At 44.8% G+C, this 14,055-nt stretch overlaps 1 protein-coding gene across 6 annotated transcripts in view; it reads left to right on the top strand.

Annotated features, from left to right (window-relative positions):
- Positions 1-2,188: 2,188 nt before the first annotated feature.
- LOC119449797 (nascent polypeptide-associated complex subunit alpha, muscle-specific form-like) overlaps positions 2,189-14,055 on the top strand; it is a 59,331-nt gene continuing 47,464 nt past the window's right edge. For 3 of the 6 annotated variants that reach the window (XM_037713062.2, XM_037713065.2, XM_049665452.1), the window contains exons 1-3: positions 4,126-4,453; positions 11,368-11,576; positions 13,180-13,345. In XM_037713062.2, coding sequence (XP_037568990.1) covers positions 11,425-11,576; positions 13,180-13,345 — 318 coding nt within the window. In that variant the 5' untranslated portion in view covers positions 4,126-4,453; positions 11,368-11,424. Of the gene's footprint in view, positions 2,280-4,125; positions 4,454-4,929; positions 5,150-11,367; positions 11,577-13,179; positions 13,346-14,055 lie in introns of those variants that run through there. The other 3 variants (XM_037713063.2, XM_037713064.2, XM_037713066.2) reach the window with 3 other exon arrangements.

The following is a 14,055-nucleotide window of genomic DNA, read 5'->3' on the forward strand; positions in this document are numbered from 1 at the left end:
TGGTCTACAATGGCACGTTACTATGATTCCGCCGAGGAGGGCAAAATTTCCCGCAGATATTCCTTAGTCCGTGGCCATTGCTGTGGCGCGGTACATTGCGTACACTGCAGCGTTGCATGCGCATTCATCTCACGCGTTTGAGTTCCTTCAGTCCCACCTGCAGCCACAGAAACATCCGGGAGAGCACGGTCCAAATAGAACAGCGGAACAAAACACAGACTAACGCAAACCTGCCCACACGACGCCTTTGCCACGGTACGAAACCTACGGCGCAACACGTGTGAGCGCACAAACCATAACAACGCCGCCATTGTGCCACGACAACATGGCCGCTACAGCGCAAAAATCGTGAACAAATAAAGAAAAGTACCATGACTACGTCACTTCCTCCACACTTCACTTTTCTCCTAGCGCGCGGACGGGGTAAGGCCTCTCCTCAGATTTTTCCTGCCTCGCGGCATCCGAGTACACCTCGCGGCATCCGTTCGATACAGCGCCGCCACGTAGCTTCTGCGCGTGTCTGCAAAGAAACGCACTGAAAGTATGGTGGAACAGCTGAACTCAGCTAGTGGAGCGTGAAGCTAGTGGAGTAACCCCCCCCCCCCCCCCCCCCCGAAGCCCACTTAGCCCCCTCTTTTGTTTAACCCCTTTTCTTTCCTTACGCATTTGAGTACTGCAACTAAGATGTAAGGCGCGCAATCGTCTGCACACTCGTAAAAAACGCATTTTTTTTTTTTACAATTTCCCGTGAAGAAATCGAAATTAGTGCTGTTTAGATGGTATTGGCAAGCTGTCAACCCCAAATTCTGACTGGGAGCTTAACCCTGTCGTTGAAAGAAAAGTGTACAATCATTGCATTCTACCGGTGTTAACATATGGGGCAGAAACTTGTAGGTTAACAAAGATCGAGGACAAGTTAAGGACTGCGCAAAGAGCGATGGAACGAAGAATGTTAGGCGTAACGTCAAGAGACAATTTCGGTCCACCGACCGAAACTGTTGGGTAAATAAACCGAAGATAACCGCGAAGTTGTGCTTCTCATTTATATATATATATGAGCGTGTGTGCGTGTCCACGCGCTATACTGGTCGCCGCCCTATCTTACTAGCTCAATTTACGTAATTACCTTCTGCTGGTGTGACGGCTATTTTCTTAACCTGTTTCATTTATTTTTCTTCATACAACAAATCAACTGTTTAGACCATGCAGTTCAACTTCAGGACTAATGAACACATTTGTGTTCGCATATTTGACATGGATAAATTCTCGCTGGTCGTGATGGATTGAGAGTAACTGCGACATATATTTCTCTCCAAAGATGCGGGACTATACGTACGCGTCCTGATCGATCAATCACGAAAGTTTCTCCTACATATCAATCACGGCATGTCCTTTGCGCGACCAGTGTTCAACTGCATACTTCTAGGACATTATAAAACACACGTACGCATACACAAAGTTGCAAATGCAATGTCTAACGGAGCACCACACTTAAATTTTGAACGCGAAGCAATAGCGTATGATGACAAGTTCATACTTGTGTTGCTCTTTGGCGCGCCATGCACACATGTTAGTATGACCTAAACTTCCGCAAAAGATGTGCATTCAGCCCTTGTGGCACAATTTTTATTCCATATTTTGCGTGTTATCATGCGTCTACGCGTAATTACGTAGATTCGAGTAGCCGAGACAGTCGAGTTCTTAGCGTATTCATAGCCCCGTCTTTTCCGGCTTTTCGCATTCATGAGCGTTCGCAATCTTACAAATATATCCGGAATAACCTGCTGTCTGCTAGCAATTCTTTTACACAGCTAGCGGACGCGAAGCGCGTTGTGCGTACACGGCAACTGCTGCTTTCGTGCACCATTCCGCATCGCCGACGTGACACACGTCCTGGATTTTCAAGCCCTGCTCGGTAAATAGGCATAATTATTGCGCCTGAGACCCATCGATACGTTGAGCGTCAAACGAAGGCTCTTTTCCTTCGTTTATTTTGTAATTATTTCCAGTAATAAGGCATAGTCTTTCGTTATTTTGTACACTTCAATGTGCGATGTAGGCTTAACTACGTGGGCATCGACAGAACGGACCGGCAGAGTTGGAATGTTGTCAGAGGGTGCGGTCAACTTACGCTAGGGTGACAGAAAAAATGGCGGCAGGGGAGGTGCCTGTGCTATCATTGGTTGTTTTCTGTTGAGCTCGGATACGAGTGTTCTTGTTCGCAAGAAGACGCAGTCGCGTGGGCCTGTAAAAGAATCGCCAGGACAGGTAGTATTTTGGTAAGAAACAAGCGTATAAAGCACTTTGCCACCTAGCGTATGTAGTTGGTAATTTGCAGCAAAAGCTAAATCGCGAATACGCGCTGGTGGAAAGTGTTTTGTGTTGTGTGAAACATTCAATGCCTGCCAGGTCCTTTGTACCATAGCGAGACGTGCCCGTGCTGACCAGGACAAGATGTATGGCTTATATGACGCAAGATATATAGGCATCACGCGCCACGCAGCTTTTGTTTTCCTTTTTTAAGAGCTATGTCATTTTAACATCGGACAGACAGAGGTGAAATACGGTCAAGGTATAGTCGCCTGCGGAGCAAGTTGGGGTTTTCGAGCACGTCTCAGCTGGTTCTTAATTGTTAAGCTTAATTACATATGTATTCACGTAGTACATAGCAGGGCATGAATTGCACGAGGTCCACTTGTGTGCTGGCGCTGTCCCGTTGGTTTAGGTCACGCTCGTTTTTCATTCGCATGGGCATTTGTGTGCGTACCTGTATGATTGTGACCATGCAGATGTTTATATTTCAGGAGGGAAACTTCAGTGGGCATGATGTGTCCACAATGTCATATGCATTTTAGGTACCTTGAACGCATATCATGGAACTTAATCTCCAGGACATCCTAGCTTGCTATAGCTACCGAGTGCATCTGTACACGTTTGTGTGCGCGCACAACCATCGTGGTTGATGGCAAGGGACTTTATTAGTTTACCTCGACAGGCTGCGTTAATGTAGGAGGTAATGCCGCCGGTTCCCGTGCGAAGGCTCGTTCGACTGACAGCGTTCCGAGGGCATTACACTCTTTCATGGACTCCGCATAAACCCACTCTGCTCGCGGCGAGTTAATTCGTGACGCTGGGTAAAGCGCTAAATTTATAAAAGCATATCTTGGCAAATCGACTCGTAATCTGTAAACTAATACGCACTGAGTCGTCCTAGATCTTTAATAAATTGGCCGTTACTTATGCAACACGACAGCGTCGTATTGGACGCCATGCCCCAACGTGGTGGCTACAAATCTTCTATACAATATAGTAAGTCGTTGCCTTCTGATACATCGCTTAATTGCCGCGCACGGTGCGAGACACGTGTGACGCGCGCTTTATGTGGCACTGTATATTCGGAGCACATTTTGAACGCGCACAAACGGCTCTTGCGTTTATTCCTTGATGAGTGGGTTGCACTGCGCCACAGTCCGGTGATATGAAGATACCTTACCGAGTCGATGGCAGTATTCCACATTTTATTACTTCACAGCGCGTGATCTGCAGGCGCTGATCGAGATGCAGCAGGATCGGCAATTTCTTGTTTGTGCTACCCGCAAGAATATTTGTGGCATATACTGTGTTCCAGAGCATAGCAAGGACATGCAGAACATATCCAGTCAAATTGGTTATGGATGGCCTAATCGGCCAACAGCAGGCAGTAGGAATTGACAAGCACATGCAGAAGCGCAGCGCACATTGTGTGTACGTACTTGTGCCGCCTGGCTTGTTCGCGAGCTCGTCTGGATAATGCACTGTTATATGCAAGGAACCGTCTGAATTTAGTGCGCTAGTGGCCTTCTGATTAAAGAAATAAGCCAAGGAAAATACATTCGCGCATTAAACACCTTTGCTTTTAACAATCAGTTCCGACCCACCGAAGAACGGGAGCACGCGCAACAGCGGTGGGAATATGATGCGGAAAGATTTAATCTTAGAAAGGAAACCGCCGAAAAAGCTTTACAAGAACGAAATTACTTTAACAACACGCGAAATACACAGTTAGGAGTCGTTCACGGGCTCACAAAGAGCTGGCGCGAACGCACAGGCCTCCACAAGTATGGCAAGCCATGCGCAGCTACCGGGGGGTGGGGGGTCGCCGATGCTCCAATGCTGTGCGCGAGCTGACACGCCGTGCACCACGCAGCGTGGAGTGGTGTGCGGGCTCATGAAATCGTGTGCGGACGACGTGTGTGCTTCCGTCGTTACATGGATGCGTTGTTCAAGCCGCGAAATCGGTAGCACGCCGACCATGATGCGGGAACGGAACCGGGCCGCGACAGGAGACGCCGCGGGAGCGGTCGGCCGCCGATCTCGCGTCTAGGCCTAACGAAGTGTCGCCGCCGTCGGCTGTGTTGTGTTCGCGCGCGGCGCCTACATTGGGAAGTCGCCGCTCACCGGACGATTTGTCCCGGTACGTGGAGTCCAAAGTTGGTATATTTCGTGTGCTGAGTAACGTGATCATATGCCCGTGTGTAATCGTTGCGGCAGCCGTTTGGCTTTTTATCTCCGCTACGCGCTGAATACAATTGCGATGCGGGCGAGACGTGCTTGATGTATAGACCACATCCACTCTTGCCGTTAACTTTTTCGCTGTAGCCCAGCAAGTGTTCTTTTCTTATTGGTTCTTGCAGGGAACTCTGTATGTTTGGTGGATCTTATGTTTGGCAGATATTTTTACAACGTTCATGAGCATTAGTGAATATTTTCTTATCCCAATTGCCGTTGATGTTCGCTCAAGTTACATTCCATACTTGACCAACTGGACGTGATCTGTCGCGTGGGCTAGAAGCAGGAGCTTTTTTTGCACGCCCTGTGTATAGACTTAGCTGGTGCGGAGTCGCGGCTTCCATTCTGTGTACAAAGGAGCACCTGATAAGATGCGTCATATGGCCGGAGACATGCATACATAGCGCGCGTCATAGACCACAGAAAAATAACTCTCTTCCGAATTGTTTAGGACGTCTTGACATAGTGTAGATAACGACCATCAAGAAATACCTTGTGGCATTTTGTGTTCAGAGGTGGTTTCATCCGACGCGAGAGTAGTTGCGGAGTGGTTTGAGCCGTCAGGGTTAACAAGACATGGCGATGACTGCACGTGGCAATGGTAAGGTTAAGGTTTTGCTAATCGCGTTAGGCGACGTACATAACGATAGCCCACAAGCGAATCAACAATTGTGTACACGAAAAGTGCCATTTTAGGCATATTAGCTCAGCGGCGTTGCCGAATACGCGCAGCGTGGTCTGCGACCTCCAGGACCTGTGTCGCGCGTCGCTGCGTAGTCCGCGGCACCGCTTGCAGCCGCGCTCCATGGAAGAAATGTTTAAAATTGACATTGCTAAGTTCTTGTTGCTGCGCATTAGTTTATTCGTTACTGCGACGTTAGGCTGCGGTCGCGGTGATGCGCGCGTGCGCTCGCTGTTGTGGACGTCTGTGGTTACTGTCTACGCACGTCTTCTTTGAAGATGGCGGCTTTTACCAAAGCCGTTGCGCGAAATGTGAGACTCTCCTGTCACCCACTGCGTGACGCTGAGTATATATAAGTGCATAAGATATGACGGGCATCGTTTGTTGCTATCAACGTTTTTATGCTAACCGTGTTTTGATGTAACATGCAAATTGAAATGTAATACTGTCGTACCTCCTACTGCGTGACGCTGAGTATAAATGCATATGGCAAGCATGGTTTGTTGATGATAACAGTGTTTTGTAGCATAAAAATTGTAGCTCATGTATTTTGCTGCAAGTTGCCTATTTTGGTTTATTGTGATGTTTTATTGAATGCTTTGTGCAACATGAGGAAAGAAAAGTTGTTCACATATTCGTTGTTCTCACATAATTTTTGTTCTGGAGTGTGCGTGCAAGCAGGTGTTAAGGGCCCATTCACACTTGCGACTAGGCGAGGTCGTGCGACCGATTGCGACTGGCGACCAGAAAGCTACTCAAGACGAACGATGTTCACACTGACAAATGCGACTGACGAGTCGCTAAACCGAAATGTCTCACGATATGCCGTTCACGTCTGCATGAAATGTTGTTGTACAACTTCAGTTGCGCGACTGAAAAATCGAGCAGTGGGCGACTGGCCCGAAACGGTCGCATTTCGAGAAAAGCGACCATTTGTGACTACTTGCGGCTGGTTGCTTTGCGACTAACTTGGTTGTGTGACCTCGCCTAGTCGCAAGTGTGAATGAGCCCTAAGTAAGATTGTGAGTAGTGTAGGACATAATGCATTCACGAAGTACTGACACTGTAAAATGTGTTTTGCAATTGTTAGGTTTTTACAAAACTACAAGTATTGTTTATGTGAAAGCTTAATATTTCTTTACGTGTTTGAAATTGTTTATATTGGCAGAAAGCGAATTATTGCTACCTGTTCATCAAAGGTCTGACACTGATGGGTCTAATATAAAGGATATCCATCTTAGGGCTTTGAGCATGACTTTAACATGATGAAATTCGCTGTCATGAAAGTCTACCAATGTGTTTTGCTTTCCTATAGCCATCGGTGTATTCTCACTTACATAACATTCAGCTATGTCATTCTGTAATTTAAGCAGGTCTATTTAATGTGTCAAAAGTCGATACGTTAGTTTTTACTCCAGGTGATGTGCATGTATCCTTCATGGGAATGTTTATTGCTTATTGTCTGTTGTATTCATATCCTGTTTTAATAGCTTTGTGGTAAAATGAGCGTAGAAAGGTCCCAAGTGTTAATAACATTGTGTGTAACTGTAGTAAGTGCATAGAGTTCCCGTTTTCTTAGAAACGCTCATGTACCGTGCTTTGAGTGTGCATTAAAAAACTCCAGGTGGTCACATTAATCTGGAGCCTTTCACCCTGCCATCATATCACAGCTCCTGCCTTGCTTTAAGGCATTTAACACCATGAATCAATAAATCAGTTAATTCCTCAATGCTTGATGCCCAGTAAGAGTGACTCCAGTTGCATTTAAGTAGCAACAACAACTTTCATTATCCAGGACTAGTCCAAACAAGTGCATTGAGTGATGTCATTTATGTTATTTCTTTCTGTCAGTGTTATTGTTATTTAAATATAATTTGTATATTTTTATAGTTGCTGTAATCGCTAAGCGTGAAGAACAGTTCTTGAGGCACTTTTGTCAAGCAGCACAATTAGCTGAAGCTTGTTTTCATTCATCATACCATCTGTTGGAGCTTAACTGGTTCGACATGTGGCTATGGGGGGCCTAGACCCAGGGCTTAAGTCTCCCTTCAGTGGAGGGGGGGCCCTGATATGGCGGTGACCAGTATAGCGTGTGCGTGCGCGCACGCACGCGCACACACACACACACACACACACACACACACACATATCGCGATAAATCATGAAAATTTTGAGTTAGAATCGCCCCGCACAAGGCACTACTGGTAATGAATCACTTCCAGCGCTTGTCAAATGGGTGCCGCAGTGCTACACTTAACCTGCCGAAGGGGTGGAAGGGGGGGGGGGGGGGTTGGTGTGCGAGCCGCTCCTTAAAAAATGGAGGGGGGGCCGGGCTTCCCCAAGCCCCCCCCATTGACTTTTAAGCACTGCCTAAACCTATAGTGAGCTCATCATTGGAGTTGACTTTGTTATACCAGTGAAAAGTAAAAGGGCTTTTCATCATCATCAGCCTATATTTATGTCCACTGCAGGACGAAGGCCTCTCCCAGCTATCTCCAGTTACCCCTGTCTTGCGCTAGCTTATTCCAACTTGCACCTGCAAATTTCCTAACTTCACCCCACCTAGTTTTCTGCCGTCCTCGACTGCACTTCCCTTCTCTTGGTATCCATTCTGTAACTCTAATGATCCACCGGTTATCCATCCTATGCATTACATGGCGTGCCCAGCTCCATTTTTTTCTCTTAATGTCAATTAGAATGTCTCCTATCCCCGTTCTCTGATCCACACAGCTCTCTTCCTGTCCCTTAACATTAGGCCTAACATTTTTCATTCCATCGCTCTTTGTGCGGTCCTTAACTTGTTCTAGAGTTTCTTTGTTAACCTCCAAGTTTCTTCCCCATATGTTAGCACCGGTAGAATGCAATGATTGTGCACTTTTCTTTTCAACGACAGTGGTAAGCTCCCAGTCAGGATTTCGCAATGCCTGCCGTATGCACTCCAACCCAATTTTTTCTTCTGTAAATTTCCTTCTCATGATCAGAGTTACCTGTGAGTAATTGACCTAGATAAACGTATTCCTTTACAGACTCTAGAGGCTGACTGGCGATGCTGAATTCTTGTTCCCTTGCCAGCTAGGCTATTGGACATTATCTTTGTTTCTGCATATTCATCTTCAACCCTACTCTTACACTTTATCAGCTAAGGTCCTCGATAATTTGTTGTAATTCGTCCCCATCGTTGCTGAATAGGACAATGTCATCTGCAAACCGAAGGTTGCCGAGACATTCGCCACTGATCCTCACTCCTAAGCCTTCCCAGTCTAAGAGCTTGAATACTTCTTCTAAGCATGCAGAGAATAGCATTAGAGAGATTGTGTCTCCTTGCCTGACCCCTTTCTTGATAGGTAACTTTCTACTTTTCTGGCGGAGAACCAAGGTAGCTGTGGAATCTTTGTAGATATTTGCCAAAATATTCATGTATGCCTCCTGTACTCCTTGATTACAGGGCTTTTATGTGACTCTAAATGTGCATGTTGTACATGACCCGTAATCCTAACTGCTTAGAACAAACTGGCTTCTACCTTCATGTGGGAAAAGCTTTGTCTGGGAATGGAACTGGTTGACTATTGTTCCACCATAGCTGTGTGCAGCCATGTGCCTGCAGATAACATTGAAACATGACTGATCTTTTAGACATCAGAAATGGCCCAGTGTTTTCACTAAATATTTGTATTTTTACCATGTTACTAATTGCTCTGTTATCATTATGGGGTAATAATATTTATCCCACTGGTGTCACAGGCATATAGAAATGATTGGTTGCTGTATACCTTGCTACAACATATTTTTGTATACTGACATTCTGAAAGATACTTGATAGACACCTTTCAGATTACCTCCAGTAGTTGCATTATGGCAGCAGCATTAGCACAGAGCAAAAAATAGCTGCAGGGCACTGTAAGGCAGAATTGTAAAACTTCCTTTGACCGGGACTTTTTACATCTATGGCAGTAATGTTGGCAGTGCTCTTACCATGTCAATTTATTTGTGTGTTCATGTGTATCATACCGTAATTTTTACACCATTTACCAGAGGGGTGAAAAATGTAGGCAGCTTTTTTGATAATGATTTTAATGAAGTTTTTTCTGTCCAGTGTGACAGTTGGTGGTAGCAGACTGTGAGGGAACAAAATCACTCTTCCTCATTTGAGTCAGAAATAGCTCTGAAGATATCACGACCACATGCAAAGCATACCGTCAAGTAAAAAAAAAAATGTTGTGTCAAGAACTAGTTATACAAGTAGTAAAGCTTTTTGACAGTGTTGGAAAGTCCCATTGGTGATATACTATTTTGATGTGCTGCTGCAGAAAAATTAAGACTCATACTAATTAAATAGAAAATATGTGTCCATTGTACATCATTAATTGATGTACCAAAGGTTCAAGCAACTGGAAAAGAGAACTCTGCGTCCTGGGTCCCAATGAAAATAATTTTCTTTTTCTGTTTTTTCAAGGAATGATTATTGCATTTGATTTGGCTTGAGCTAATTCAACAGCATTAACCTGAAAGATGGGTAAAAATAATTAAGTAATGATAAGCTTTTTTTTTGACTACTTGGTATCTCATTGTGCAGTGTACTACTCCACTTGGGTAAACTGCAAACCATATGGCAGTAAAAATTTCTGATGCTTCAAAAAGTTTAACTCTTTGGAACATTTTACTGAAGAAAACTAGCGATTGATGTCCATATCATTTTTGAATAAAGTCCTGAAGCTGAATGCATGAACAAAGAAATGCTGTGGAATGGCAAAGTTTATATTGCCCTAAGATGCTGGGGCAGCGTGAATGTTTACGAGCTCAATACAATTTACGAATTTTAAATTAAAACCTTTTTTTTTACCTCGCTCTTACGTGCCTCTGAATTGCATGGGATATGGACAGTTGTAGGCTTCTGGGTATGATAGGGCATCGAGTGAGGTTATGGCAAGTCACAAGATAACTTTTAAAACTGTGTCTGGTTCCATGCCCTCTAGTGTGTGTGTGTCATTGAGAACTTTCCATTGTGACGTCAGTACAGTGGCAGTTGGATTGCAGTGTTCTACTTCTCGTATTAGTATCTTCAGAGACTTTGGCAACAGAAATGTATATTAATAACTTTGACAGTGTGGACCAGTGAGCGAGGAGTGTTTAAGGATACCATCTTTTTATCCATTGGTAACATTGCATGCATTGAATTTTTGCATTGTCATTTCATTTGCCAAGAGCCACAGAAGATTACTAGTTAGACTAGTAAAACAAGTATTACCAAAAGAGCCAAGCTGTGTGTTAGGGTTTCTTCTATATTCCCCTAAAAGAACATTTTCTGGACACAATTTCTCGGTAAGGCATGAAAACAGGTCGGTGCTCTGAGCAGGTAGTGAAAATTCTTTTTTTTTTTTTTTTTTTTGTTACTGACAAACTCAGTAGTTTGCCACCATGAAGTGTTGGAATGATTGAGTGGCATGAAATTTTACACGCGAAGTAAGTACCATATCAAATATGCATTGTAGCTCCAGAACGTGAGACTAATTAGAACTGTGTTGGATTTGCAAAAACTGTAGGCCAGATTCTCGTGAAACTTAGCGCTTTACAGCATATAGTAGGCCCCACTCTTTTGAAAATATTGGTCTGAAGTAGCATCTCGAGTGTTGTGCCATTGGTGGTCTTTTCTTGTGCTTCATCACGGATCAATGTTGGCAACAAATTTTGTGAGCAAATGCCTTGCTGTCTTTATTGTTTGCATTTCTTCCTTAAATCCATCTCTGTTTCTATCCCCTCCCAGTTGAGCACACAGGCTCTGTGCTCTGATGGCAGTTACCAGCTTGCTACTTCTCTTCTTTGCCTCTTTATTTGTATATATGTTTTCATACTGAATAATAATAAATAAATAAATAAATTAATTAATTGAAGCCACCTGTTGCAATGGCTCAGTGGCTATGGCATTCTGCTGCTGAGCCCAAGGCCATGTGTTTGATTCATGGCTGTGGCAGCCACATTTTGATGGGGGTGGAATGCTAAAGCACTCCTGTACATAGACTTGGGGACACGTTAAAGAACCCCGGGTGATTGAAACCTAATCCAGAGCCCCCTACTACAGCATTTCTCATAGATCATGTGTTGCTTTGGGATGCTTAACTCCGTTTTTTTTTTCCCCGCAGTGTTTGTGTGAGCAGTGAGTGCAGAGAAGGGAGGCAGAGCCCAGGAGGGGCTGGGCAATGCAGTCAGCACTGGTGTGCTCCCCCCTTGACGGCCGTTTCTTCTCGTGCCCCCCTAGCCAGCTGCAGCACAAGCGCATAGTGACCAGCGCCCTGGCCCCACTTGGGGTCGCACCTGCCTCAGTGGCCGTCTCACTTCAACAGAGTCTCAGGTGAGCCAGCAATTTAACCTTGAAAGCACTGATGGCAAAGCCACTCGCCCTATTGTGTTGGACCAGAAGATGCCTGATTCACGAAGGTGTCTCAACCTAAAGCTTGTCTTCTGCTGATTGGGAGGGGCTATTGTCCACCAGCTTTAGTAATCACTGTGCTAAGGGGCCCCTCATGAGGTCTGGTAACTGCTAACAGACTACAGTGGTGCATTCATCACGTGCTATTAATTGTTTATTTAAAGTGTCAAAGTGCTGCACGCCACGAGGACAGCTGATATATTAAACAAAAGTCTGCACGCCCTTGCTCTCTCGAGAGTCCCGCTTCCTGCGGGAGAATCAAGGTTACACGGATAAACACCTCTATGTAAGATGCACTGCCTGTAACGTCGCCTATTATGGCATATGATTTCGGTAAATAATTCAATGCAGAGCTACCGCAAGGGTAAAGAAGAAACGTGCAGCAGTGCGTGTCTCCTCCTCTAGCCTGGCTGTGGCAGAGCACCAAAACTGCCACTAGAAGTGTACCACAAAGCAGAGAAAGGAGAAAAAAAAATGGTGCTGGGGCTGGTGACATAAACATGACGGGTCCCTCGGAATCCAGTATGGGAGAAGGCAGAGGAGGAGTATCGGTTGCGGACGCTAGTCGAGACAAAGGGAGAGTGTCTCTGTTGGCTGTGAAACTCGCCTCGTGGCGACATGGCATTACAACATTTCAATTTCTCCGATCTCCTCTAATAATGAACCAATTAGAAAAATTTCTGCGGTAAAACGCTCCACAGACGACACTTTACAGTTTCCTATCTCTAATCAAAATATTCTGTGGGGCGAGGTGAGGAGCCCTTGAAGTAATCTCAGTGATATTTGAGGAGTTGGTGGCTCTGGGGGATCTAGGCAGCAGCTGAACACATGAATGTAAAAATGGACTTCATGAGTGATGATGAATGAACTGAATTCTTATTACTGGGGAATAGAGCATTGGGATGATGAAACACAAGGAATTAATATTGCTTTATCCAAACATTTAAACACTGCACAAAAGAGGAAGAAGCAGGCTAGCAACTGTAACATAAAATGTTTGTACTCTTTTTCCTCCAACTTGTCATCGTTCCAGTGCTCTATTTCCTGGTAATCAACAATAGCAACTAGCTCAATTATTCATCCTACTGGTATGCCTTTTGCTTGAGATCAACACAATAGATAGACTAAGCATGCTGGAACACAAAGCACAATTAGTGCTTCGTCCGTGTTTACGTCTTTCAGTCCTTGTGTAAATTTGTGTGCTAGCTGGCTATGATAGCTCAGCAGCTCATGCTGAGTTTGTGGAGGAATTCTCCTCTACTTCAGTGACTTTGAGTGCTGGAAGCACCTGGTTATGAAACAGTAGTTTAGGAATTGCTGAGGTGTGTTATTGAAGCCCATTGACCACTTCAGTTGACGAGTGGTGCTGCTTTCTTGTCGGTGGAGTCAGGGAGGATCTTCAAGTCAAGGCACATTTGTAAATATGCCTATAACATGCAGCTCTTGGGCATTGTGCACAGCCAATGGGGCCATTGTGCATGATCCGTGAGTCTACACATGGGTTTCACACAAGGTTTTCCTCCAGGAAAGTGCCTGCCGTTCCGAGTGAACCATCTGCCGCCCAGGGCCTGCAAGCTCCAGTGATCAACCACAGTGTACCACCCTCTGGTGTGAGCAATTGTACCGAGAGTTTGCAGGAAGGAATGACTGGCCTGGTGACACGGCATTCAAACCCTGGCTCGCAGGGTAAGGTGAGTGAACCCTCAGGTTTCCTTTCCTAGTTGCACTTGCAGGGCTACCCAGCACTTCATATGTTGGCACATTGTATACGGCACTGTGTGATGTGCTTAGGTTGGTGTTGCGTGTGACACATAGATTACCAACCTAAGCATTAAAAAAAATTACTCCCTCACGCTTACATCAGCCTCTCAGCATGCAGCCACACGCCCATGCATATTCGTGGTGTCTCAAGACAGAATTACTGCACTCCAGTCTTGTTTACATCGGAGGAACAGACCTGGAAAAAAGTTGCGTGTAGTGCAAGATGTATCTTGTTGTATATATTCCCTTTATCGTCTGTTAGCAGTATTTGCATAAAGTACTTCAGTTGTATACATTTTGGAGTTTCATCCTTCAGTGCACACTCACTTTTCACACAGCCAGCATATCTGTAAAAAGCAACGTTCAGAGCATACTGCTCTTCCTTTGTTTGAATCTACAGAGCTGTGGTAGGAAAAGGACTCTTAAAGGACACTTTGTGTAGTAAACACAGAGAAATTTTAAGCTTATCAGTTCATTATCAAATTCATATTTGCACTTCTGCACAAAGATTTTGCTTGTAATTTTCATAGCTTTAGCTTGAGAAAAGTTATGAACAAGAAAGTGACTTGGTACAAGTGAATGCGAGAGTCACTTTTACTAAGAATAGCAGTTCTTTATGTAAGGGAATGGCATAAACATA

The sequence above is a fragment of the Dermacentor silvarum genome, chromosome 4, assembly GCF_013339745.2.
Source record: "Dermacentor silvarum isolate Dsil-2018 chromosome 4, BIME_Dsil_1.4, whole genome shotgun sequence".
NCBI classification, from domain to species: Eukaryota; Metazoa; Arthropoda; class Arachnida; order Ixodida; family Ixodidae; genus Dermacentor; species Dermacentor silvarum.